The sequence below is a fragment of the Gopherus evgoodei genome, chromosome 4 (assembly GCF_007399415.2).
Source record: "Gopherus evgoodei ecotype Sinaloan lineage chromosome 4, rGopEvg1_v1.p, whole genome shotgun sequence".
NCBI classification, from domain to species: Eukaryota; Metazoa; Chordata; order Testudines; family Testudinidae; genus Gopherus; species Gopherus evgoodei.
In genome coordinates, this window is record NC_044325.1 from 152,955,391 (window position 1) to 152,981,544 (window position 26,154).

Consider the following 26,154-nt stretch of genomic DNA (forward strand, 5'->3'; position numbering starts at 1 on the left):
AGAACAGCCTTTGGAATTGATTCTGCTGAAATGTATCTTGAAAGGGCTTTTAGTTCATCACCTAAATCACTCGCATCAATATCACACATGTCATCATGTGTCAACACTGTCTCTAGTGCCCTGCATTACTGGTGTAGGTCTTCTCAGGTACAGTAAGGAGTTTTGGATTATCATACACCATCCTAAATATACTGCTGTGTTCCTTAAGATGCATGAAACGTTCTTTAACTGACTGTATTGCTCAGTCTAGCACCTGGTTAAAAAATTCAACTTTGAATTCTTGTTTGGATCTCTTATGGGCTTATCCTGTACCTCGTAATCAAAATGTCTTCTTCTTCAATGACTTTTGTACTCTTGAATGAAAGGGAAAATAGCTTCAGTGTGAAGTTCCTCTACCAACTTCTGTGCACTCTTCAGAACATTTTGAAATCCCTCATCTGACAGGTAAGACTGTAGGTCTGACTTTGCTTTGTCCAGTTGTTCCATTGCTCCAGATATATCAAGGTCAACACCTTGGAGTCTCTTGCTTACAACATTTATTTCAGACAGTATGTCATGCAACAACACTAAGCCACACAGAAATGTGAAGTTATGTATGTTTCTGGTGATTCCATTTCCCTCTGCCACTGGTCTCCCAAGAACAGTTCCTGTCATAGCATTATCCTCCATAATAGCAACTATGGCACCATCTGTCTTCCCAATTTGGTGTTTGATAGGCTCTATCGCCTCCACTCGACTTTCCCATCATGTGGCACTCAGTGGTTTCAGTGTCAGAGAGGATGTTCCCAGATGTTCCTTCAAAATTTGCCATTGATGAGTTGATGCAGAGAAAAATACATAGATGCTTTGAATTACATGAAAAATTCAGCAGTCTCACTAGAAGCTGATGCTGCATCACTGACCATTGGGGCAGTTCTATGTTTTTTGCCACCTCAAGCACGGCAGTCAGGCTGCCTTCGGCGGCAGTTCTGCAGAAGGTCCGCTGGTCACGCGGATTTGACAGCGTTCCTGCGGGTGATCTGCTGGTCCCGCGCCTTCAGCGTACCTGCCGCCGAATTGCCGCTGAAACCGCGGGACTGGCGGACCTCCTGCAGGCATGCCACCAAAAGCTGCATGACTGCTGCCCTCATGGCGACCAGCAGGCTGCCCCCCGCGGCTTGCCACCCCAGGCACATGCTTGCTGCGCTGGTGCCTGGAGCCACCTCTGCTGACCACCAAGTTCAATGAATGAGAACTGCATGGGACAAAAAAAAGCTTGAGGGTGTCTGCGCTCCTCTGTTCTTTCCTCTCATGTTCTTTCCTCTCATTATCGTAGCCCTGACCTCTCATATCAGCTATCGCAATTCCCTTATCTTCCAGCTTTTTAAGAAGCACATTTGTCACACCAGCTCCTGTAATATCACCAATGTAAATACATTCTAGAAAATGCTCTCTGACAGTCACTATTGCAGGGACATTTTCACTAGGTTCTCTTGTTGTTACAACACACACCATTAAAGTCATTTGTTCCATATGGCTGATGTCAGGTGTGCAGTCCAGAATAACAGAGTAATATCTTGCTGACTTCCAATCTGCCACAATCTCCTGTTTGACTTTTGTTTCCAGTAACTGTATGATCTCATTTTGAATTGTTTTTCCAAGGTAGTGGGGTGTGTCCATTTCTTGGGTGGGGACTCTTCTTAGATGCTCCTGGAGCTCAGCATCAAACTCAGCCATCAGCTCCATAATTTTAAAGAAGTTTCCATTGTTTGGCACATGCAGCTGATCTGAAGTGCCACGCAGTGCTAGGTTTTGGGTAGCAAGCACTCTCACAATGGCAAAGAGCCTTTTCAGAACTCTGATGCAATCTTCTCTTGATGCTGATCATCTATGGTGGACTTTAACCTTAGGCTCATCTCAAGCTCTTTCCACCTATGGAATGCTCTCTGGTGATTTGCTGCCTTCTCATGGCATGCCACATTTCTAGCCAGACTTTCCAGTCCTTTGTTCTTGTGGAACACAGTGTGGCTGGAATATTAGACTGGAAGAGTTTGCAACAAAACCAGTATGCAGCATTCTGGGTTTTGAGTACCTAAGCCATGGCCTCTCCACTTTGTCACCATTGAGGATTTCACACCAGTAATGTTGTTTGATGGAAACTTCTATTTTCATTGTCTTTGGGGAATGTGAAGTTTTTCACTTGCTGTGGCCCATGCAGTACAAGGAAGTCCCTCAGGCTACTGCTTAAGTGGGTCCACGGTCCTGGATCATCTAAGACTTAAGGAACTAAACTCAGCAGCAGCTGTTTCTTGCACCTCCACTACACTCGTCTCTGATCTACACTTTTCTTCAGGAATGTGCATGGTTCCATCCATTTGAGATAGAGATAAGGATGCTGCAGTAGCTGCCAGGTCACCTGCACTCTGACTAACTGGAAGATCAGGCATCTCCTCACCAGTCACATCCTCATTGGGGCTGGAAGGTTCACTGTGAACATTTGTGTCTCTGTATCTCAGAAGAGCTCCTTCCTGCTTAGACAGAAAAGCTTCCTTTGCTTTCTTTCCTCCTCTGAATGCTGCCCCAGAGGGGCGTTTTCTTCGTTCACTCATGACTGCTGTTCTGGGCCAGCTAGAGTGGCTCTCAACACTAATTGAAGGGGACAAATGATCAGGCTGGCAGCAGGGTCTGAGTGAGGGAAGATATCAGCGTCTTAAGGGCTTACTCGGCTCCTACTACTTCAGTTGACTGCCTGTTCTCCTCAAGCGGGTTCAGGGAAGCAGTAGGAAACAGGAAGCTCCCTGACAAGCTGGTGTTAATCAGTCCAGGCTCCTTGGGGTGCTCGAGAGGTATATAAGAGGCTCCTCCTCCTCTCTCTAGGGTGACCAGATGTCCTGATATTTAGGCGTTTGTCCCGCGTCGCTATTTCACGGCTTTCCTTCTTTTCTTTTTTTCGCTCTGCTGGTGGCACTCCGCTTTTTTTTTCTCCACCGGCAGCCCCCCGCCTGTGTCCCACTATTTTCTTCCTATCATCTGGTCATCCTACCTCTCTCTCCCTGCAGCTCCTGCTGCTTTCTGTTATTCCCTCTCCCCTTTTCTCCTGCCTGTCTGTTATGTCTCTTGTGCCCTCCTTCCTCCAGCACAGCACTCCACCATCTCTGTGCGTCTACCAGCAGACACAATTTTCTACACTCTGGGTCCTAGTGGTGCCCTCCCCCTCCAAGTCTGGCACCTGAGGCAGCCGCCTCAGTTCGCCTCATGGTAAGGCCAGCCCTGCCGTGCCTGCCCCCACGGCTGGGGTTCTGTTCTTGGCCCCGCACATGGGGTCCTGGCTGCCAGCCCTGCCCAGGGCTCCGTTCCTGGCCCCATGCCCTCCCTCAGCTGTGGCCTCGGCCCCCTTACCCCTGTCCGGGTCCCCCTCTCCTGGAGACACAGCCCTGTTCCCAGCCTCGGGGTGGGGTGGGCGGCAGATAGGTGAGAGGGCTGACTTTCAGCACCCCCGCTACTAAAAATGTTCCAGCGCCACTGGGTGCCAGGACAGGCAGGCAGTCTGCCTGAACCCCCCCGCTGTGCCACTGACTGGGAGCCACCCGAGGTAAGCCAGTGCCCCAACCCTGAGCCCCCCCCAACCCAGAGCCCCCTCCTGCACCCCAAACCCATCATCCCTAGCCCAGAGCTCTCCCTCCCTCCCACCCCCCAACTCCCTGCCACAGGAGCCCCTTCCCACACCCCGAACCCCATCATTTCTGGCCCCACCCCAGGGCTTGCACCCCCAGTAAGAGCCCTCACTCCCTCCCGCACTCCAGCCCCCTGCCCTAGTCCAGTAGAAGTGAGTGAGGGTGGTGGAGAGCGAGACACAGAGGGAGGTAGAATGTAGTGAGCAGGGGCAGGGCCTCAGAGAAGGGGCGGGGCTAGGTGTTTGGGGTTTTTTGTGACTAGAAAGTTGGCAACCCTAGGGGGAGGGCTCTCATGCCAGGCTATGGGGCTGGCACCATGCCAATGCTGTGGGCACAGAAATGAGTAAAGACCAGATGACTCTGCAATTTCCCTGGCTTGGGTGGTCCCAGGGTGGATCATCCCCAGCAATGGGCCCCAAGTGCTTCCTGATTCAGCCCCTCCTGGAGAGGGAGCGGTGGCTTGTGACACGTTGGCTCAGCCTTGGGGCTGCTGGACAGACACATGCTAAGAGGCAAAGGGACACGCACACAGAGACTCACCTGTCCTGCTGCTGCTGCCGCCCATGGGGACAGGGCTGCCAGGCATGGAGAGAGCAAAACTCCCAAGCTAATTGAAGGAGGCAGCCATAGCTGATCAGACGGCTCCCCTGCCCCAGAAACTAGCTCCTAGCCCATGGCAAACAGCCCTCCTGTCACGTGCCCCAGTGGCATCAGGATTTCAACAGAAATGCAGCATCAACAAGGGGAAAACTGAGCCACAAAGAGGGGAAGAGACATGCATTATGAGACAGAGGAAAGGCTAGGAACCCAGGCATCCTGACTCACAGGCCATCCTCTGGTCTAACCCACAAGCCCCACAGATCCCTGCCTAGCACTGTGACTAGAACCCTGGAGGGCAGATTCCCCATTGCCTGAAACAGCCTGAATGTCCACCATATCCTGGGGACCTGGCAGGTACTTGGCCAGAGGGGCAAGGTGGGTGGGGGCGTTTGCCGAGGCAGCCGGCCAGCTTTGAGTCAGAGTCAATGAGCTCATGCTGAGAGGCTGGGCCCAGCCCTAAAGGGGCACTGCCAAACCTGGACCGGGAACTCACCCCTGTGCAAACAGGCAGAGGGAGATGGGTGCAGCTGGGATCCCAGGCCAGGACCCTGCCACCAGGTGAGACAATTCTCCCCCTGGGGGCTCCTCCTCCTGAGGGGTTTGGGCTGCAGGAGGGTGCTCCAGGCTGGGATGTGTGGCAGGGGGCTCTGGGCTGGGGCACGGAGGTTGGGATATGGGCTCTACGCTTGGGGGTGCAGGCTCTGGGGTGGGGCCAGAAATGAAGGAGGGGGCTCTGGGCTGTGACAGGGGATGAGGGAGCTCTGGGCCGGGGGGGTGCAAGGTCTTGGATGGGGTTGGGGATGAGGGGTTTAGGGTGCAGGGGGAGTTGGGGTGTGGCCTCTGGGTGGCTCTGGCAGGTGCAGTTCGAGGGGGCTCTGGGAGGCATTGACCTCAGGTGGCCACTTAGTAGCAGACCCATCAGCGCTGCCCTGGCATTTCCTGGGGATCGAGGAAGTACATGCAGCTCCCAGGAAACAGCAGTATGTCCCTCCAGCTCCTAGGTCGCAGAGTGACCAGGGGACACCATATGCTGCTCCTGCCCATGGGTGCCGCCCTGAGTCCCTGCTCCACAGCTCCCATTGGCCACAGTCATGGTGCCCCAGATTCGCACCCACCATGGCTTCCCTGCTAATGGGACCTATAGAGCTGGCTCTCAGGGTAGCTCCTCCACCTAGGAGCCAGACATGCTGCCCGCTTCCTGTGAACTGTGTGGAGCTGGGCAGGGAGCCTGCTTTAGCCCCACTGCGGCCAGCTGGCCTTTTAATGGTCTGGTCAAATGTACTGACCGGAGCTTCCAGGGGCCCTTTTCGAAAACCAGACACCTGGCAACCCTAGTCACAGCTAAACAGGAGGAGCAGATAGTTCAGCATAAGCCAGTAACACCTGTGCTAAGGGCCCATTCAAGATGAAATGGCCCGTTAGTTTGGCGGGTGTTTGAAATGGAGAGAGAAATTCGACCTGGGAAGGGGAATTGATTGTGAACCAGAGACTGGGGGGGACTGGCTGGCTCAGCACGGGGGGGGGGTTCCCCCTCCTGGGGGCATTGGGTGATGGGGCATTTGCTGGCTGAGGCAGTTGCTGTCCCTGGAAGCTCAGGAATGTGCTGTGCCCTGGCATTTGGTGCCACCCTCCCTTCCCTGGGCAGCTGGGGACTCCCCTGAGGAAAACCAGGAGGGGCCACAAACAGATAGCCTGAAATGGGGGCCCTGCAAAGAACAAGGGTGCCCAGCCTGGGGCTCCTCCCAAAAGGAGAGTGGAACCCCAGGGGGCTGCTTCATCACTCTGCTCAGCACCCCCTCCTGGAGCTGCTGGGGACCCTGGCACCAATTTCCCTGCCCAAGGGAAGAGTGGAAAGCACACAGGACTGCAGCAGCCAAAGCAGGCTGAGACAGGGTAGGGCCACGTGACTGTTCATGCCTTTGTCCTGTAGGTGCCCCCCCATGGCTTGGATCTCAGTCCCACCCTGGGGGAACCCTTGGTGCCCCATGGCAGAAATGACATTTGGCACACGGAACGGCTGCACTGGGAAACCCATTGGGCATGAGGCAAAGACTGTGGTGATGAACCAGGCGGGTGCCTCACAGCCTCAGACACCCGCCTAGCCCCCATGCCATCCTGGTGCTGGAGGTTCTGGGGGCTGGAATATAGCAAGGGAACAGGGCTGTGTCCTGGTGGCAGAGGTTCCTGAGAGCTGGGATATGGTGGGGGGATAGGGCTGTGTCTTGATGCCGGGGCTCCTGGAGTTGGGTATAGTGGGGCTGAGTCTTGGTGCGAGAAGTTCCTGGGGACTGGGATATAATGGGAGGGCCCACAGGGATCAGTTCTTGGCCCTATGCTAAGAAAGATTTTTATGAGTAGCCTAGCACAAAACAAATGCCTCACTGATAAAATTTGCAGATGACACAGATTAGGGGAAGCTCCCTGGCACACACCCTGTTCCTCTGTCTCCTGCTGTAGGTCATTTCCCCCCATGGGATCATGGCTTCTCCTTTGCCAGCACAGGGTCGGTCTGTCTGCCCTTCAAGGGGTTTCCAGTCAGTTCTGGGCTCAGCTGAAACCCTAGCCGATTGCCCCTGGCCAAGGGGTGGCCATACCACGTGGGAAGAGGCACAGGAAGGTGTGAGAGATAGTGGAACCACAGGTGGTATCTCTGGGGTGGAGGGTAGTTTACATTTAAAGCCTGAAAACCTCCAAAAGCCACTCATGAGCTAGGCCAGACAGTATGAAGCACACAATATTCACAGCCCATTGCAGCAATACAGGGGATGAGAAGTTGTGGGAAGTTCTCGCAGCTCCCTCTTAAGCGGCTAGTACTGGGCACTGCCAGATGGGATACTTCTGGCTGCCCCTGTCCCTTCTCAAAGACATGCTCTAGCCTGGCCATCAGATACAGGGTTCAACCCAGGAACTGTGGCCTGGACTGCTCCAGATGGGGCTGTTCTACAGATTCAAAGCCCAGGAGGAGGCCCACGGAGCATCTACTGTGACTCACTGTGGAGCACAGGCCATTAAATCCCACCCAGTTCCCCATGTTGAGTCCCATGGCTTTAGTTGGCCCAAAGCATTTCAGCCCTCTGCTGAACCACAGAGAACCAGGGTGGTGGTGATGGGGAAGACAGGTGAAGGGCCACCAGTGCCAAAGGCCCTTGAAATGGCAGGAAACACCCCTGATCCCAGCACATGAGCATGCCAGGCTGCGGTGGAAGGTGAAAAGGCACAGTGGCAGGTCAGATGAGACACTCATAGCCACAAGGGAAGGCTGAGATAGTGGACGGGAGACAGGAGGGTGCAGGAGGCACAAACCACACTGCAGAGGCCGGGGCTGTGCTGTCGTTTTTTTTTTTTTTAAACACTTTATTCATAGCATTATTCTGAAGAAAGATTACATCGGACCTCTGTACACGTTCTGAACATGCTTCAGTAGGAAAGACAGCTCCATGGGAACACCTCCCCCCTCCCAGTCCCTACACCCCCTGCTCCCCAACCACACGCTCCCCCCCAACCCGAGAACCGCTGCCGCCCCCAGTCCTGCCGTGGAGGGGGGAATGGTGTGCTCCCCTATACAAAATAACCTTTGCATAGATTATGTTCAAAAGAACCTATTTTACAACAAGGGCTGTACATAAAGAGAAAGGTGGGGTGGGGGCTTGTGTGTTGGGGGGGTCCAACCAATCAGAGCCCCAAGAGTCCTTGGAGCTGTGAGTCTGAAATGTACATAATTAAAAAGAGGACAATTTCTCCTGTCCCTCTGTGTTGGGGGGCCGCTGCACCCCGTGTTCCAGTCTGTCCCCAGCGGCCAGATTAGGCTGCCCCAGCCTGACAACCTGGCTCCTGCATGGAAGAGCAGGAAGGAAATCGAGAAAAACACCAGGTGGGAGTGGGAGGCCACGAATTTGGTCGCATCAGTTAAAAACCAACCCAAGCTAGTTAAAAAGAAAGGGCGAGTTTTTAGAAATCGGGGGGGGGGGGGAGCTCCCTCCACTGGGGGGGTAGGAGGGGGGATCTGAACCAACCCTGGACTGGGCAAGAGGATAGAAATAAAAAAGGGTGCGAAATGCCTGGGCCAATTCAGCCAGGGCCTTGGGCTAATCCCACGCCCAGAACCAGGTGGAGCCGCGTACACCTCCCGCCCTGGTTGTCGCCTTGCCTGCTCCATGATGCCAGGGAGCCAAGCCCTATTCGTCCACAGGACACGTCTTCCCCAGGGCAGAGCAGCACGGCCCCTCAGGTTGCCAAGGCTTACAGCTGGGTTAGCTTGTGCCCAGAGCCAGGGGAACCGGACAGCCATGCCACCAGCCCCTCCCGCGTTCAAGTAGTGGTTTAACAGTCCAGATGGGGATGGCAGAGATGTGGGAAGCCCAGAGTGGCTGTACTGCTGCCTGAGAAGGGCGGGGATGGGGGTGAGTGGGTAGGTGAGCTCCGATCTATCCCAATGGGAAGCGACTCTGGCATCTCCCAAGCTGTGGTCACGTTTTGGGCTTGCGGCCTCTGATACTTAGTGAGGAGGTAATCATGGCGGCAGGAGCAGCGGTGGCCGAGGGGGTGGGGGCTCCAGCCACACCCCCCGGCGTGGGGCCGGTGGCCGAGCGGGTGTTGCTGGCTGGGGTGGCGGCAGCGCTTCGCAGGACGCGGTCGGCCGAACTGCCCCGTGGGCACTGCCGCCTCCTGCTGCCAGTGGCTCGGCCTGCGTGACGGCGGCGGCGCTTGGGCCGCCGCTCACCCTCCTCGCCGCTCAACTCTGCTGAGGACTCTGACTCGCCGCCCCCGTCGTCCTCCGATGAGCCGGCAGCCCCGGGGGACTTGCCGCCCTCTGACAAGCACCCCCGCTTGCGCCTCTGATGCTCCTGCTCCAGCGGTGGCACCAAGCTGCCAGGGCGCTGGCGGGTGGAGCGGGCCGGGGTCTGCTCGGAGGTGCTGCTCTCCCCTGAGGAGGTGCCGTCTGGCTCCGGCTTAGGGGCAGCGCTCTGGGATGGGAGCAGGGCCGAACACTCACTGCCCGACTCCAGCTTCTCTTCCTGCCGGAGACGGGCCAGCCGGGTGAGGGGGCGGGCCTCCTCGCCATCTGAGGAGCTCTCGCTGGGGGCCTGGCCAGGCTCTTCCTTCCTTCTCCACCTCCTCTTGCGGCCAGGCGGGGGCAGTTCCTTCTCGGCAGAGGTGTCGCGGTCCGAGGTTGAGCCAGGGCGGGGGGCTGCTGTCTCCACGCGGGGGGAAGCTGGGTTCTTGGGGGGCCGGCCCCGCTTGCGCTTGGGGGGTGACTCAGTGCTGGGAGTGGCGGGGGCCCAGTGTGTCTTGGGGGGTCGGCCCCGCCGGCGCTTCTCCAGGGGGGAGTCATTCTCACTGCTCTCTGTCTTGCTCCGGGGTGAGGCTGGCTCAGGGGCCTTGAGTTCCAGCTTCTGGGCACGTGGCTTCAGGGTGCCGGGCGGTGGCCGTGCCTCCCCCTTGCATGGCTGCTTCAGGGTCTTGGGTGAGGATGGCTCAGGAGTCTTGATCTCTGGCTTCCTGACGCGGGGTACATGGGTGCTGGGTGGTAGCTGTGCTTCCCCCTGGCTTGGCTGCTCTGGAGACTTGTTCTTCGGGGGCCGGCCCCGTTTACGCTTGAGGGGCGGCGGGGGCAGGCTGGGGGGCAGCTCCAGGCCAGACCCCTCGTCTCCCCTCTCCTTTGCAGCCCGGCTCTCCAGCTCAATCCTGCGGCGGGCGGGCAGGTCACGGAGCAGTGGCAGCTCCTTGCTGGAGGGGGACAACTCCAGCTCGGAGATGCTGTGGGCCGAACTGCTGCTGGGGCTCACCACAGTGCTGCTGGTGGCATCCAGCTTGTGGATGCGGTTGCGCCGGCGTCGGATCAGCTCCTTCTCCTCCACCACGGTGACCAGGCGGCCTGGCAGCTTGCGCAAGACCTTGGCAGCAGGGCCGTCCTGGCCCTGGTGGTTCTGCCGGATCTCCACGTCAGCACTGGTGCGCCGGCGCGGTGTTTTGGCTGGCGATGGGCTGTCCGAAGAGGAGGTCGTCCCTGGCTGCATTTCCCCCAGCCCCAGGGAGGCGGTGTTGGCTGCACTCACTCCGTCTGGATGCTTGAGCTTGTCTTCCTGGTCGCCCAGCCCCCTCTTGGACACCTCCTTCGGGCTGCTGCTGCACCCAATGGCTATCTCCAGTGGCTCTGTGGCACTCTGTGCCAGCTCCCTGGGCTGGGGTTTGGCCAGGCTGTTGGAGAGAGGGGAAGGCCGCTCTAGCCCGTTGTGCTCCTTGCTGGGGGGTGGTGTTTTCAGTCGAGGCAGGGAGTTGGCAGCCTCCACCGGCTGGTTCAGGGAGCCCGAGAGAGGCCAGGCTGGCTGGGGCTCCATCTCTCCTGGCCCTTTGCCCTCTGTGGTGGAGAAAGGCTCAGCAGCGGGCAGTTCAACCCCTGCCCTAGCAGCGCAGTGGGCAGGCGTCTCTGAGGGGAGCTCTGCTGCGGGCCCATCGGGTGCCAGGCTCTCTGGCTCTCCCCTCTTCACATCCACACTGTCCAGTTCCACTGGGCGTTGGGCCAGCTCTCCGGCTACCTCAGCTTTGCCCAAAGATCCCTTGGCTCCGTCGGGTGGCTCCTCCTCTGAGGCTGGCGTCTCCGGGCTTGGCACCAGCTTGTGGGGGGCTGGGATCTCCAGGCTGCAGGGGGCTGGTAGGGAAACTTTCTCTGAGGCAGAAGATGGCTCTACGCTCCCTATCTTCACCCCTGTCGCGAGCTCCATGGATCCCAGCACTTTTTCCCAAGTGGGTGGGGGTTCCACCCTCAGCATGTGCTCAGCAGGGGGCTTCTTTGAGGCTAGCTCCCCTGTGGGTGCTGTGCTCTCATGCCCTAGCAGGGCCGGCACCCCCAAGACTATCCCCATCTCGGTAGCTCGGAGCGTTGGCTGGGGGATCTCCTCTCTGGCAGGTGCTACCTCAGGTCTTGGCTGGAGGAGCTTCGCACCAGTCACTGGTGCCTCAGGTCTCAGGTCCTGCTCCCCAGCAGGAGGTGCCTCTGGTCTGAGTGGGGCCAGCCGGGGCACCCTGTCCCCAGGAGCTAGAGTGTCTGTTCTCAAGGGGGCGCTGCGCAGCACCCGCTCCATGGTAGCCAGGGGCTCTGCTCGCTGCGGGGCACCTCGTAGCATCCTGTCCCCGGGGACTGGGGTGTCTGCTCTCTGAGGGATGGCTCGGAGCACCCGCTCTATGATGGCTGGGGGCTCAGCTCTCTGGGGGGTGCCTCGCAGCACCTTGTCTCCAGTAGCAGGAGGTTCAGGTCTCTGTGGAGAGGTCCGGAGCACCCTCTCGCCAATGACGGGGGCCTCTGTTCTGTGAGGGATGGGCCGCAGCACCCTCTCGCCAGCCCCTGGGACCTTGGTCCCCGACTCCTCCCTCTTGGCCGCGGCCTTGCGGGTCAGAGCTGGCGTCTCCTCCTGCACCAGGTCCCTGCGGATGGCTGCGCCACGTGTGTGCTGGGCCACCAGGGACAGGTGGTCTTCTGCCTCCTCGGCCTCCAGCCTGGCATGGTGGCCCCGCAGATGGCGCAGGCTGGGGAGCCGGGCCTGGGGTGACTCGGTGTCCACTCCATCCACCTCGCGCAGGGAGAGGCGAGTGCCCCGCAGTCGCTCACTCATGCGTGTGCCAGTGCGCTCTGGGCCTGCACGGCTGGGCACCTTGGCTTTCTTGCTCTTTTTGATGTAGCCTTCCTCGCTGAGCCGACCCTCGTCCTCGTCGTCGGGCAGCTTGAACACCACCTCATCCTTGGCCTGGTCTATGTCCTTCCGGGCAGCCTCCACCTGCTCCTGTAAAGGAGAGAGACAGTGGTCATCTGCCAGGCAACCAGGCATCTGATCTGGGCCAGGGGAGGGATACTTGGCCAGATGGGCCCATTGGCCTGATCCAGGGCAGGATATTGAGCTAGATGGGCCCATGGGTCTGAGATAGGGCAGCAGGGAGGGGGCAGGGTACAGGGCTTGAGGGTCCTGTGGGTCTCATCCAGGGCGGGATATGAAAGGGGTGTTTGTGCCTCCAGGGTCCCATGGGCGTGATCTGGGGCAGAATACAGGGGGATAGATAATCCTGTGGGTATGATCTGGGGCAGCAGGAAGGATGGGATAGCTGGCTAGAAGGGCCCCTGGATGTGATCTGGGGTGGCGGGGGGACAGGATACTGGGCTAGATGGGCCCCTGGAATGTGATCTGGGATGGCAGGGAGGACGGGATACCTGGCTAGATGGGTTTACAGAATGCCTCAGTACCCTGTGGCCACTCCTGTCTCCCACGCAGCTGATGCCCCAGTGTCATCTCCATGAAAGGTCATAAGCCCAGGGGAGTGGGGCTCACAACAGCCTGAGAGATGGTTGCTGTGTGGCCACACCACCGAAGCTGCGTTGCATGGGGGGAGCGACGCGCTTGAGGTTTGGAGGTGCTGCCGAAGCCAAGGCTGTGGACAAAGCTACTCTGGCCAGCCAGGGTGAGATCCCCCACCCAGCCCCAAGTGATGGAAGGGCTAAAGGGGGTCACATTCACCTCTGCCTGCTTCAGCTCCTCTCGGCTGATGTCTTCCAGAGAGGCCTCCAGGAAGTTCATGGCATAGCGTTCAATGGGGGTGAGCTGCAAGGGCAGGAGATGGTGAACAGGGGTTACCAGAGGGATTGGGGAAGTCAGGACTCCTGGGTTCTATCCTCAGCTCCAGCAGGGGAGTGGGGTCTGCTGGACTAGAGCCGCAGGGGGCTAGCAGTCAGGTCTCTTGGGTCCCACTGCACATAAAAGAGCCCTGAAATAGTGGGCACATATTGCTGGCTAAACCCAGAGTGCAGGGGCTGCTGGAAGAGCTTGTGAGATTCTGAACCCACCCACCAAGAGCAGGGCTCATTCCCTCCACTAGATGACACAAAGGACACAGCCACCCACTCCCTTCCCATGGTCCAACGCTCCCCCAGCTGAGATACACTAGGGTTCGCTCTGCCGCAGGGTAGGAGCAAGGGTGGATCTCTTTCTAGCCAATCTGCCCCCGTCCTGCACCTGCTCCATGAGCGAGGCGATCTCCTGCTCAGCCTTTGACATCTCCTCTTCCTCCTCCTTGCTGGGCCGCTCGTCCGCGTCCAGGGGGATGTTCTCGTTGAACTCAGCCAGCTCTGCCACCTGCTCAGCCTTGGCCTGCGTGGCCGCCCGGATGTCCTCAGGGTCCTCAGCCTTGCACAGCGCCTGCCAGGCAAATATACTTGTCTCAGTGGGTGGGGAGATGGAGCTGAGGGAAAATTGGCTTTGCCCCCATGGCTGGGTGGGGCTTACCTGCTCCAGGATCTGGGTCTGCTTGTTGGCCATGGGATCCTCCTCGTCCTCCTGCGCTATGGTGAGGACCTCCCCTTCCTTCTTGGCTGGCTCATCCAGGGGCATTTCAAAGAGCTCCCGGATGGTTTGCTGAGGGGCAGAGACACACAGGTTAGGCACAGATACCCCCAGGTTATACTGAGTTGTGACCTGCTAGAGTGAGGGACTTTGTAAGAGTAAGAGCAAGAGCAATGTACTCAGCCACATTTCTGGGACTGGAGTCTCTCAGAGGAAGGAGCTCAGGCTTGGTCAGGAATCCTGGGTTCTCTCCCCAGCTCAAATTCAATATTGATTAATGCAAAATAATGTAAACTGGAAAACAATCCCAATTATACATATAAAATGATGGGATCTAAATTGGCTGTTATCATTCAAGAAAGATCTTGGAGTCATTGTGGATAGTCCTCTGACAACACTCACTCAGTGTGCAGCGACAGTTAAAAAAGCAAACAGAACGTTGTGAATCATTAAGAAAGGGATAGATAATAAGACAGAAAATACCATATTGCCTCTATATGAATCCATGGCACACCCACATCTTGAATACTGTGTGCAGATGTGGTCGCCCCATCTCAAAAAAGATATATTGGAATTGGAAAAGGTTCAGAAAAGGGCAACAAAAATTATTAGGAGTATGGAACGGTTGCTATATGAGGAGAGATTAATAAGATTGGGACTTTTCAGCTTGGAAAAGAGACGACAAAGCAGGGATATGATAGAGATCTCTAAAATCATGACTGGTGTGGAGAAAGTAAATAAGGAAGTGTTATTTACTCCTTCTCATAACACAAAACTAGAGGTCACCAAATGAAATTAATAGGCAGCAGGTTTAAAACAAACAAAAGGAAGTATTTTTTCACACAACGCACAGTCAACCTGTGGAACTCCTTGCCAGAGGATGTTGTGAAGACCAAGACTGTAATAGGGTTCAAAAAAGAACTAGATAAATTCATGGAGGACAGGTCCATCAATGACTATTAGCCAGGAGGGGCAGGGACGGCGTCCCTAGCCTCTGTTTGCCAGAAGCAGGAATGGGCGACAGGGGATGGATCACTTGATGATTCCCTGTTCTGTTCATTCCCTTTGGGGCACCTGGCTTTAGTCGCTGTTGGCAGACAGGATACTGGGCTAGATGGACCTTTGGTCTGACCCAGTATGGCCATTCTTATGTTCTGTTCTGGGCGGGAAGTGGAGTCTGTTGGGTTAGAGCAGGGGGTGCTGGGAGTCAGGACTCCTGGGTTCTCTGCCCAGCTCTGGGAGGGGAGCTGGGTCTGGTAGGTTGTGGGTGCTGGGAATCACTAATCCTGGGACTCAGCAGGGAGTTTCAGCTTCCAGCCCATGACGTAGCTGGTCAACGAGGGCTGCAATGCAGCAGGGAGTGCGACGGCTGCAGCAGGGCCAGGTACCTGTTTGAAGTAAGCTGTGGTGAAGTTCCCACCCTCAATGGCCATGTCTCCCAGCATCCTCTTCTGATTGGCCTTCTTCAGGATGTTCTCCTCCACTGTCCGCTCGCTGATCAGCCTGCAGGGGGAGGCAGAGAGGCAACTTACCCTTTGGGGCAGTGGGAGGGGAGGGGACATGCACTGCACAGGCTCCCTCTGCTGGACAAGAGGAGTCAGAGCACGTGTCACTGGGTGCTGACCTGTAGATGTGGACATCGCGGGTCTGACCAATGCGGTGACAGCGGTCCTGGGCCTGGGCGTCCATGGTGGGGTTCCAGTCGCTGTCGTAGAACACCACAGTGTCAGCGCCCGTCAGGTTCACCCCCACGCCTCCGCTGCGTGTCGACAGGATGAAGCAGAAGATGCGCTTGTCAGCGTTGAAACGCTCCATCAGCGCCTGCCGGGGGGTGGGAAGCCACAGTGAGGGGTAGCAGACAGGATATGGGGCAGCTGGGGCCTAGAGGTTACAGCAACGGGGCTGGGAGTCAGGACTCCTGGGTTCTGTCCCCAGCTCTGAGAGGATGAATAGCAGGAGAGGCCTGGGGGCTCTGACGAGTCCCTAGCCTGGCTGTTGAGGGAACCCCCATGACACATGGGCGCAAGGACAGGGCGACAGCCGGCGATACCTGTCTCTGCTCCACGCGGGTGCTGCCATCCAGGCGCAGGTAGATGTGCCCATGGTAATTGAGGAACTGCTCCAGCACGTCCAGCATGCGGGTCATCTGGGTGAAGATGAGGACCCGGTGCGCCCCGGCCTTCAGCTGTCGCAGCAACAGGTCCAGGGTCTGGAGCTTCCCTGCAGGAAGGAACGGGGATGGTGACCAGGCCAGCCAGACAGGGGTGGGGACCAAGAACAGCCTGGCCTTTCTGCTTCTCCCTCAGCCCCTGCCTCAGTAGAGTGTCTCTGCCCAGCCTCCCTGCTTCCCACCCCTCCCCTGGATCAGCCAGGGGCCCAGCTAGCCATGGTCCCCACTGCCCGGCCCACCCACATACCGCAGTCGTACTGGATGAGGCGCAGGTCGGGGAACTGGGTGCGCATGTTGCAGACGATGCGATGCAGGCCGCTGGCACGGGGCGAAATCTCCCGCCGCAGCGTCTCCTTGAAGATGGCCTGGTGGAGCAGGAGTGACGGGGGCGGGTGAGAGGTGTGAATGGTGATGGCAGGCGCCTCCACGGGAGGCATAGCAAAGATGAACCTGCAGATACAACGGGCATGGCTGAGGGTGCGAACAGCCATGGCACAGCAGCAGGCCAGGGAGATGGAGGACACGCCTCCGCTGTTGTCAGTTCCGGGAGGGGAGCGGGATCTGGTGGGTTACAGTGGGATGGAGAAAAGGCCTGGGAGTCAGGGTCGCTGGGTTCTAGTCTCAGGCCTGGAATGGGGCAGGATGGGCCTGGGAGCCAGGATTCTTGAGTTCGAACCCCAGCTCCCCAAGGCACCTGCATAGATCCCCGTTCCTCACAGAGGGGCCCAGCCGCGCCGCCAGGAGGCGTTACCTCTCAATGATGTCTGCCAACTGCTCAACCCTCTGCTGGGGCGTCAGGATGGCCAGGGCAATGGCTGTGGCCCGCTGCCAGTACGCCTCTAGGTGCTGGGGGTCCCGATGCATCTGTGCCATGTAGCAATGGCTGTAGCTGGTCCCTCTCCAGCCATCCAGCTCAGGTGCCACTTCCTGCCCCTCCTCCTCCTGTTCCCGAGGGGGGCTGGGTGGGAAGAGGGTGCAGAGGCGCAGCACCTCGGTGCCATAGATGGGGGCCAGGTTGCAGTGCTGCTCGTTGAGGCGGAAGAGCCGATCCAGGCGCTCCTCCTTCTGCTTCTTCCGCTTCTCTTCAAGTGATTCCTGCCACCGGGACCGCACGGATGGATGTCAGTGCTGGTGATGGGACGCCCCCTCCGAGCTGCCTTGCACCTCAGATCCTCTCCCCTCCATCCGGGCCAGTTTGGGCTAGCACAGCTCCTTCTTCCAAGATCCTCCCCCTAGCCCAGCTGGTCCAGATCCTTCTCCTTCCCATCTCCCGGTCCAGTCCTATCCCTGCCCCACCGCACTGAGATCCCCCTCCCCATGGACTATCCCAGACCCTCTCTGCCCGCCCCGCTTCCCCCCAAGCCCAGTCCTAGGCTCCCTGCACATTCACTCACCAGATAGAAGGGGGACCGGGGCGGGGGAGGGGGCTGCCGTCTGTGCCGTGGGGCCCGTGGCGACGGGGGAGGCGGGGTGGGCGTGGTGGAGCGTAGCATTAGTGTCTCAGGTTCCTCCTTGGGCCCCGGGCTGGGCGCGGCTGCGGGCCGGGAAGCCAGCGCAGGGCAGAGAGCAGCAGCGATGGTGGTGGCAGGGGGGATGGGGAGAGGGGCGGCCGTGACGGGAGAAGATGGAGCAGGTGCTGGAGCTGCAGAGGAAAGCCAAGTGGGGTTAGTGAGAGTCCTAGGGCACAACGCCCCGGCTAGGAAGGCAAAGATGACCTGCTTACATGACTGCTCCATGCTGGGCACTGGCGCCTGCACCACCCGGATCATGGGTCGCACTAGGGCCTGCAGTGGGGTGGGTGCTCGCACTGGAACCAGTGGCTGAGTGGGCAACCGCACAGGTGGCATGGGTGCCACGGGGAGCTGGGCTCGCTGTGCCATCAGGGCGGCCGGCAGGCTAGGCAGGGTGGTGGCTGTGGCTGGACGTGGAGGCTGCTGTAGGGCTGGGGCAGGCACCAGGCCGTCCCGTGGGGCCTGCCGCACCACGATCTTCACCACACCAGAGCTGTTCACCATGGAGGAGGGCACTGGGGGTGAGGAAAGCAGGGTCGGAGCCTGGCAGACATCTTCCCCCACACAAACCACTGGACCCCACTCCCTTCCCAGAGAGAGGCACAAAACCTAATTCCCAGCCCCTTCTGCCCTAACCCACTAGCTTCACCCTGTTCCCAGAACTGGGGCTAGAACCCAGGGGTCCGGCCTGCCGCTCGCCCTGATCTGCCCCCAGGCCACTGACACTCACCTTGCGTGGTAGCTATGGGGACGCTGATGGCTGCTGAAGTGGCGGCCGCCGGGGTGGCAGAGGCTGGGGCGGGCAGGACGGTGGTGGGCTGGGGGCCTGGCATGGCCTGCACCCCACCCTGCGCCTGCCCGCCCTGCTGGGTCATGGCCTGGATGAGAGCCACCTGGGTGGGCTGGCTGATGATGTGGTGCTGCCCCCCGGCAGAGACCAGGTGAACTACATTCCCTGCAAGGGAGAACGCATGAACAGATGGCAGGGGCGGGCTTTCCCACCAGAGCACGCCCACCCCCTCCGTCCTCTGTGCGCCCCCCTGCAGCGACCAGGCCAGGCTGGCATTGGGCCTTACAGCAGAGTCAGGCTTGGAGTTTTGCTCTCTCCCTCGGGTCAACAGACGCCTCACGGGCAGAGACGGCTGGAGCTTAGAGGGATCCCATCCTGGCCCTCTGCCCCGCCATCCCCCAGCACTCCCTTATGGTGCCCCTCCGCTCCCTGCCCACTAATGCCCCTTGGTTCCCCACTCCCCAACCCCACCGGCATCCCTCCGTGCACCCCTGCCCATCGCCCCCCAATCAGCATCCCACCAGCGCCCCATGGCTCCCCTTGACCCAATGTCTGTTGGTTCCCTGCTTTTCCCCATCGTGCTGCTCGACTGTTCCCCAGGACCCCACTTCCCCAGATCCGTTCTTACCCACCCACCAGGGCCCCTTGGTTCTTCCATCTCCTCCCCCAAGTGCTGCAGTCTCTCGTGCCCCCTCCCTCCACCCTGCCTCGCCAGGTCTAAGAAGAGTGTTCAGCAGAGCTCTGGCTGAGCGAAGGGAAAGAGGAGAGAAAGCAGGTGAGCCAGCCAAGCAGTCAGGGCACAGAAGACAGCGAGAACTGCAATGGTGGAAGCAGGGGAGCGAGGATTTGGGTCAGGGAGAGGGCTCTTAGCAGAAGGCGCTCTCAGTGTACAGGGACTGATGAGATGCAGCCACCTCTGGGGTGGGGTGTGGGGGCTGTTTACACAGAGATTCCTCACCAGGATGGAAGGAGGGGAGGGGGGAGCAGAGGTGACTGAGGGCACGTGGGAAGGGAGGGGTTTACCTACTTTGCAGCTGTCGGGGCTGGGCCATGGTGACCTGCCGCACCTGGGTGCCTGTCAGGGTCAGCTTGTTGCCTTGGATCTGGAAGGTGAGGGGCTTGCTGCCTGGGGCGCTCTGAAGGGGCCTGTTGGCCAGCGAAGCCAGTTGTGCGATACTCACCACCTCGCCCGCTGCAGAGAGGAGACGGGGTCAGTTCCCAGGACACCCACCCGCTGCCCACCCCCTGCCCTGCAGCGCCCCTTGTACTCACAGGGCAGCCGGGCCTGCATGTCCGGGGAGAGCAGCACCCTCTGCTGCACAGCGCTGGTGGCCGGGAAGTTGTAGCCAGGCAGGGCGCTGGTGGTGGAATGGACTGTCACTGGCTTCATCATGCTCCCCATGGAGCCCGGGTTCAGGGGGTTGGTGGCTAACCGCATGGCGGGGGCTGGCACTGGGCCAGGCTTGAGGGTGGAGGCAGCAGCAGCGGTAGCAGGGGCCGGCAGCACGGGGGGCTGGGGGGCATTCGGGACCAGCTGGGCCGCAGGCATCAGTGTGGGCAGGACTGTGGGAGGAAAGAGGGGCTGGTTAGAGGAGCGGAGTCAGCCAGCGTAGCCACACCCCCACGGGAGACAGGGATACTAGCCCACCTCCTCCACCCTCAGAAATATGGGGCAGGGCCCAAGGAGGTGTTACCTGGCCCTGCCCTGCCCCCCAAAAAGGAGAAGGGAGGGAAATCCTGGCCACACTCCCCCAGTAGGGCATTTCAGCCCTCAGGCAGAGGAAAGGGCCCCGCTCCAGGGGATCCCAGTGAGCACCCAGCCCCGTCCCACCCTCCCACTGGGCAGGGCCCTTACCCTGCGGGGCAGACACTGGGGCCTGGAGCACTGCGGCCGCGGCGTTGTTCTGGCTCAGCGTAGGCACTAGCGTTGGGCCCTGCGGCCTGGTAGAGGGAGGCACCGGCACCGGGGATGGCGGGAGGGGCAGGGGCAGCGAGATGGGTACGGCCATGGGGTGAGGGAGCAGGGGAGGCTGAACGGGCCCCGGGAGAACTGGGCCCATGGGGTGCATGGGGGCCAGGGCCTCTGGCAACACAGGAGTCATAGGTCTCTGCAAGGGGGCTACGGGGCGAGGGCTGTTCACCAGCACCACGGTCCGGTTCTCTGGCTTTGGCACCGGCTGCAGCATCCTGCAGGGAGGGGGGACAGACAAGGTTAAAGTGGTGGTGGGCAAGGGAATTCGCCACTCCTGCTGACACCTCCCCCCCGCCCCCAAATCCTGGACTCCCCTCCAACTCCCTGCTCTGCGCTATGGAAGCCCCCTCCACAAACATCCTCAAGAACCCCGCTAGCATCAGCTACGGAAGCTTCCTCCACTGCCCCTGAGATCCCCCTCTCCCTGGGCTATGGCAGCCCCGTGCCCCCCACTGAGATCCCCATCCCCCCAGCCCATGGCCATGGCAGCCCCCTTCCCTCCCCATTGGGGGGCTGTGGTACCTGTTCACTTTCATCTTGACAGGCTTGGGCCTGGGCGGGGGGTCCGGGGACTCGGCGATCTCCTCAATCAGCTTCCTTGTCACCTTCCACTTAGGCAGGAAGGTGTCGGCCTCGTAGCGGGACACACGCCCCTCCAGGTTGATGAGGTCAAAAATGCCCATGTCCACATGCTGCAAGGGGCCAGGCCCAGTTAGGAGAGGACCAGTCCTCCCCATGGCGCCTGGTACTTCCCCCTGCAGCAACACTAACATGTGGGCAGGCGGGAAGGGGAAAGGGCCTGTGTCCCATTCCCACCTCCCCCTTGAGCAAGCCAGTCCCCGGCAGGGCCGGGAGCCCTAGAGGAGAAAGGTCCCATCTCTTCCCTTCCCCTGGTCTTCCCTGAGCAAGCCAAGCCCCTGTCCTGGGGCTGAAGACCCCTAGAACCCTCTGTCCCAATCCCCACCCCCTTGAAAGGGCTGGGGGCACCTGCCTTAAAGGGATCCCGGTTGAGGGCGCACAGAACGAGGGAGGCGGTGCTGAAGCAGATGCCCTCGGTGATGAAGGGCGAGTGGATGGGCCGGGGGTCGAAGAGGTTGGGATGGTTGCACACCTTCCGCAGCTGCATCAGGATGTTGATGACGCTCATGAAATGCCCTGTGGCCAGAGTCTCCTTGGTGCTGAGACAAAACCAAGAGCAGAATCAGCCAGAGCTCTGGGCTGACGGGTGGGTAAAAACCATCCAGCAATGCCACCCTGGGATCGACCACCCAGCGCTGAGATGCGGTGCAGCAGTCGGGTAACCACACCGTGACATTGCACAGGAACCCCTCAGTCAATTTGGAAATGCAGCTATCTCTGGGGTAGGGAGCAGTGACTAGTTAACATAGCAGTGCAACAGAGTAATTTGGGACAGGAAGCGAAGGTGGATTCTGTACCCAACTGACACAACAGGCAGGAGTTAGAGAGGCAGAATGCAATCACCTGAGTTGGGATCTGGCCCCATCCCTCCCAGAGCTGGGGACAGAACCCAGGAGTGCTGGCTCCCACTCCCCACTAGACACCCCACACTCCCAAGAGCCAGGGATAAACCCAAGCATCCTGTCCTCTCTGCACTCACGTGGCCTGGGCCATGAAGTCGTCGTAGAGATAGCGCTGGCGCTTGGACAGCCGGCACTTGATGACGTGCTCGTATTTCTTTGGCATTTGCTTCTCCACATCCACCTTCACCCTCCGCAGGAGGAAGGGCCGCAGCACCTGGCAGGGGTGGGACAGAGCCATTAGTCTGAATGCCAGCCTCACTCCCAACGGTCCTGATTGGCCACCACTGGCTAGCGGCACTCTGACCCCTCCCAGAGGCACCCCCTAGGAGGATCCTGCTTTGGGACAATGCCTGGCCCCCACCGATTGGCTCGACTGTACTATTTAAAACAGCAGGAGGCACAGAAAGTTGTCTGAGCAACCTACTGACTTCCTGACAGGTTCCCGACCTGGCCTCTGACCACTAGGCCTGTCACCTTTGCTCTGAGCATGAGATCAAACCAGCTACGTCCCGGTCCTGACCCAATCCCAGTCCCTCGCAGACCTGATTCCTAGCAGCTCCTGCTCCCCACCCCATAGCAGCTCCCTCTCCCTTCCACTGCAGCCCCAGCAATTCCCACCCTCACCTTGTGCAGCCGCTTGACCAGGCTCTCGTTGTACTCCTGGCTACCCTCGATCATGCCTGTCAGGGGATTGGAGAACCACTCCTTGAACTCGCGGTGTGACTGGAAGACGTGGGGCATTAGGAAATGCATGAGGGACCAGAGCTCCATCAGGCTGTTCTGCAGGGGGGTGCCTGTCAGCAGCAGCCGCCTCTGACTGGAAGAGACATGGGGAAAGGAAGGGCAGAGCAGTGAGCGTGCTGGGCCGCGCCGGGCCAGGGTCCTCTCCCCCCTCACGGGGAGTACTCCACCCACCTGTTGAAGTTGAGCAGCGACTGCCAGCGCTGGGATTTGAAGTTCTTGATGTTCTGGGCCTCATCCAGGATCAGGTACTTCCAGTTCTTGCGCCGGAACGCCTGGTGGTCCTGCAGCACCAGCTTGTACGAGGTGATGCAGATATGGAAGGCATTGGGCTTGGTCCAGCCCTAAGGAGGGGAGCTGGGTTATATTGGGAGGGGCCAGAGAAGATAGGCCACCCAGATCCCCTTCCCATCCCCAAACCAGATGGTTCCACAGCCCAGGACAAGACTGGAGCTGGTGCCCTCAAAGGGGAAAGGCCCCGCATCCATTCCTTGACACCCGAGTCAGCCAGTAACCCATGCGACCCCGCAGAAGTCTGCCTGCTCCTAAAGCAGGCGCGTGCTAATGATACAGACCTGGGAGGCAATGATACAGACCTGGGAGGCACTGTCAATACAGAAGATTGGAAATATTATACAGGAAGATCGGACCTTGAAGACTACAGTGACAGAAATGGGATGAAATTCAGCAGGACAAAAATACAAGATCCTGCATCTCAAGTCTAATAATAAGAATTTCTGTTACAAGCTCATCAGTTGGAAGCAAGAGAGGAGAGAGACGTGGCTGTGGAGGTCTATCACAGAATGACTATGAGCCACCAATGGGATGCTGCAGTGACAAAGGCAAATGTGATCCTAGGATGCCTCAGGAGATGCATTTCCAGTAGGAGGGAGAAGTACTAATGTCATTGTCCAAGGTACTGAGAAGACCTCCCTGGGAATACTGTGCACAGTGCTGGGCCCCCAGGTTCCAGAAAGGTGAATTCCAGCTGGAACAGGTGCAGAGAACAGCGAGGAGGATGACCAGGCAAATGGAGGGCTGATCCTACCAGAGGGGACTGGAAGAGCGTAGCTTATTTAGTCTAGTCAAACAAAGACTGAGGGAGATCTGATTGAGCTCTATAAATACACCAGGGTGTGGGGGTGTGTGTGTGCACAAATACCAAGGAGGGCGAAGAGCTATTGAAGCTAAAGGACAAAGTTGGCACAAGAACAAATGGATATAAACTGGCCATGAACAAGTTCAGGCTGGAAATGAGAAGGTGGTGTCTAACTATCAGGAGGGTGAGGTTCTGGAACAGGCCCCAGTAGGAGTTTTGGGAGCAAAAGTCTTCACTAGTTTTAAGAGAAAGCTGGGAAAATGTATGCGTGCGATTGTATGAGGGGGTTGTTTGTGCTGGCAGGGGGCAGATTTATTTCTTATGTTCCTAAAGCTCATGCTTCAGGACTTTGGCCAAGGTCTGGAAGAGATTTCCTCCACATATTCTGTTTTTGTGAGGCTTTTATCATCTCCTTCCTCTGAAGCATCAGGGATGGCCATGCTGGAAATGGGACATTGGGAGGGCGGGCCAGGGCACTCGGATGGCACCAAGCAGTCTCTACCTCCAGTGCTTGGCTGGCTGGTTCTTACTCACAAGGGCTGGGTCTCACTGATCGCTGTATGTGGGGCTGGGACGGAATTTTTCCCCTGGTCAGACTGGTAGGAACCCTGGGTTGGGGAAAGACGACTTCCCCTTCCTCTGCAGCGTGTGGATGCAGGTTGCATGCTGGGGCCATCTGGGGATCTTGCATCTAATCATTTCCCTGCTGGTGCCGGGGCACTGGTCCCTCCTATTCTGCCCATGGCACACAAGAGTTTAGTCAATACATTGGCCACATTTCGCTGGCTGGATTAGTGTGTGGGTGCTGGTGGCTTGTGCTCTATATGGAAGCCAGACTAGATCTAGTGGTCACTTCTGGTTTACACTCTATGACTCTCATCCCCCATGCCAGGGAGAGTGGATAACCCTCAGCCACTGTGGGAAGGCAGTCTTGTATCCCAGCTGGGGGGTGCACCTGGGGTGATGGAGGGGCCCCTGGTTCCTCACCTGACGCTTGAGCTTGCGCTCCTTCTGCGCCCCATAGTAGGTGAGGATCTTGAAACTGGGGCACCAGCGTTTGATCTCCATCTCCCAGTTCAGCATCACACTGGTGGGCACGATGATCAGGTGGGGACCCCAGCTACCTGTGGGACCAACACAGAGCAGGGTTGCTCTCAAGCTGAGGGCTTTGCCCGCCTTGGAGTGCCAAGGTGGGCAAAGCCTAGGCAGTGGCATAGCAATCTCTGCCATGCACCCTCCTCACCAATGAACCTCCCCGAGCCCCGGGAGAAGGAAGCTCCACCTCCACTGTCTGTCAGCCCTGGGTCTCTCTCCACATGTCACCAGTGAGGCAGGTGGCTATTGCAATCCAGGCATCTGGGCCCATCTAGCCCGTCCCCACCTGGGGCAGGACTGTCCCCGTCTATCTAAACGCCGGCAGAGATGGAGCCGCCCCATGCAGCCCCGTCCCACTCCCTCACCCTTCTCGCAGGCCAGGTGAGTCAGCAGGGAGATGGTCTGGATAGTCTTCCCCAGCCCCATCTCGTCCGCCAGGATCCCGTTGAGCTTCTTTTCATACATGGTGACCAGCCAGTCCAGGCCAATGTGCTGATACTCCCGCAGGGTCCCCCGCAGCAGGTAAGGGATGGGCGTCTTCACCTATGCAAAGGGGGAGAAGGTGGTTAAGTCTGGCTGCCTTCCCTCCTCCAACCCCCTCCCCACTGCGGTTCCACTTACCTGGGTAGTGGCCAGGGTGTAGCCCTTGGGCTGCAGGCTCTCGGCAGTGGCTGCGATGTCTGTGATCTCCTTCTTGGGCCCCAGGGCGGGGGCTGCGTCATTACCCCCCTCTCCCCGATCCTCATCCTTTTTCAACAGGTACTCCACGCCGAAGTCTTCCTCTCGGCTCGCCGCTGTCGCTTCCTCAGCGGGGGCATCCTCCTCCTCCTCGCTCTCCTCCTCCTCCTCACTCTCCTCCTCTGCGGTGGAGTCTAGGGCAAGATCCAGCCAGCATAAGCCCTGCCTTAAGACACCCACCCACTCCTCAGACCACACCCCCTCACCCCTCCATACCTGATTGGCTGCTGCTGTCCTCATCCTCTGACTCCTCCTCGTACTCTGAGGTGCTGGGCTCCGAGGCATCCGAGGAGCTATCTGACTCATCCATCTCAAAGTCCGAGGCATAGGCGCCGGCGTATCTCTCCAGCAGCTCCTCCATGGGCAGCTCTCCTGCCAGACAGCGACAGGGTCAGGGGCGCATGGGAACACGCAGAGGGTGGGATGGGGCAAGGCTCATGTCATGTCCTACCCCCGCCCTGTGACTAGAGATGTCTCTCCAAATCTGTAACGCAGCCAGCACAGGAAGGACCTGGCTGCGGGTTGCAACGGAGAGGTTCCTCTGAGCACCAGCTACCAAATCCCATCCTACAAGGCCAGGCAGAGACCTGTTTAAGTGCTCTCCGAACACTGATCATATGACTTGGGGGACAGTTTGCCAGGAGCCCTGGGGATGGTGGGACAGAGAAACTGACCCTATGTCCCTGAGAGAGATCCAGGCCATGTCAAACATCAGAGCTACATGGCTGGAATCAGTCTCCTCCCATCCCCTCCGTACCTTCCTGGGCCAAGTCATCCAGTTCCTTCCTGTGATCCATGTCCCCTTCCAACTTCTCTTCAGCATCAATCGTCTCCTCTTCATCCTCAGCTGAGGAAAAAGGGGGCTGTGTTACCAGGTGGATGGGAGAAGGCCCCGTTAACCTGTCACCCCCATCAGCC

At 58.7% G+C, this 26,154-nt stretch overlaps 1 protein-coding gene across 6 annotated transcripts in view; it reads right to left on the reverse strand.

Moving 5' to 3' along the window:
* Positions 1–7,586: 7,586 nt before the first annotated feature.
* SRCAP (Snf2 related CREBBP activator protein) overlaps positions 7,587–26,154 on the reverse strand; it is a 30,498-nt gene continuing 11,930 nt past the window's right edge. For 5 of the 6 annotated variants that reach the window (XM_030562301.1, XM_030562302.1, XM_030562300.1 and 2 more), the window contains 25 exons: positions 25,994–26,083; positions 25,453–25,608; positions 25,120–25,370; positions 24,864–25,041; positions 24,391–24,527; positions 22,479–22,648; positions 22,188–22,380; positions 21,641–21,777; positions 21,014–21,200; positions 20,545–20,714; positions 19,906–20,237; positions 19,323–19,613; positions 19,078–19,242; positions 17,991–18,215; positions 17,473–17,775; positions 17,144–17,391; positions 16,501–16,844; positions 15,997–16,199; positions 15,630–15,799; positions 15,204–15,400; positions 14,968–15,082; positions 13,523–13,651; positions 13,253–13,435; positions 12,758–12,841; positions 7,587–12,031 (listed from right to left, as the gene is read on the reverse strand). In XM_030562301.1, the coding sequence (XP_030418161.1) occupies positions 8,720–12,031; positions 12,758–12,841; positions 13,253–13,435; positions 13,523–13,651; positions 14,968–15,082; positions 15,204–15,400; positions 15,630–15,799; positions 15,997–16,199; positions 16,501–16,844; positions 17,144–17,391; positions 17,473–17,775; positions 17,991–18,215; positions 19,078–19,242; positions 19,323–19,613; positions 19,906–20,237; positions 20,545–20,714; positions 21,014–21,200; positions 21,641–21,777; positions 22,188–22,380; positions 22,479–22,648; positions 24,391–24,527; positions 24,864–25,041; positions 25,120–25,370; positions 25,453–25,608; positions 25,994–26,083 (7,970 nt within the window). In that variant the 3' untranslated portion in view covers positions 7,587–8,719. The remainder of the gene's footprint in view (positions 12,032–12,757; positions 12,842–13,252; positions 13,436–13,522; positions 13,652–14,967; positions 15,083–15,203; positions 15,401–15,629; positions 15,800–15,996; positions 16,200–16,500; positions 16,845–17,143; positions 17,392–17,472; positions 17,776–17,990; positions 18,216–19,077; positions 19,243–19,322; positions 19,614–19,905; positions 20,238–20,544; positions 20,715–21,013; positions 21,201–21,640; positions 21,778–22,187; positions 22,381–22,478; positions 22,649–24,390; positions 24,528–24,863; positions 25,042–25,119; positions 25,371–25,452; positions 25,609–25,993; positions 26,084–26,154) is intronic. The other variant, XM_030562304.1, reaches the window with a different exon arrangement.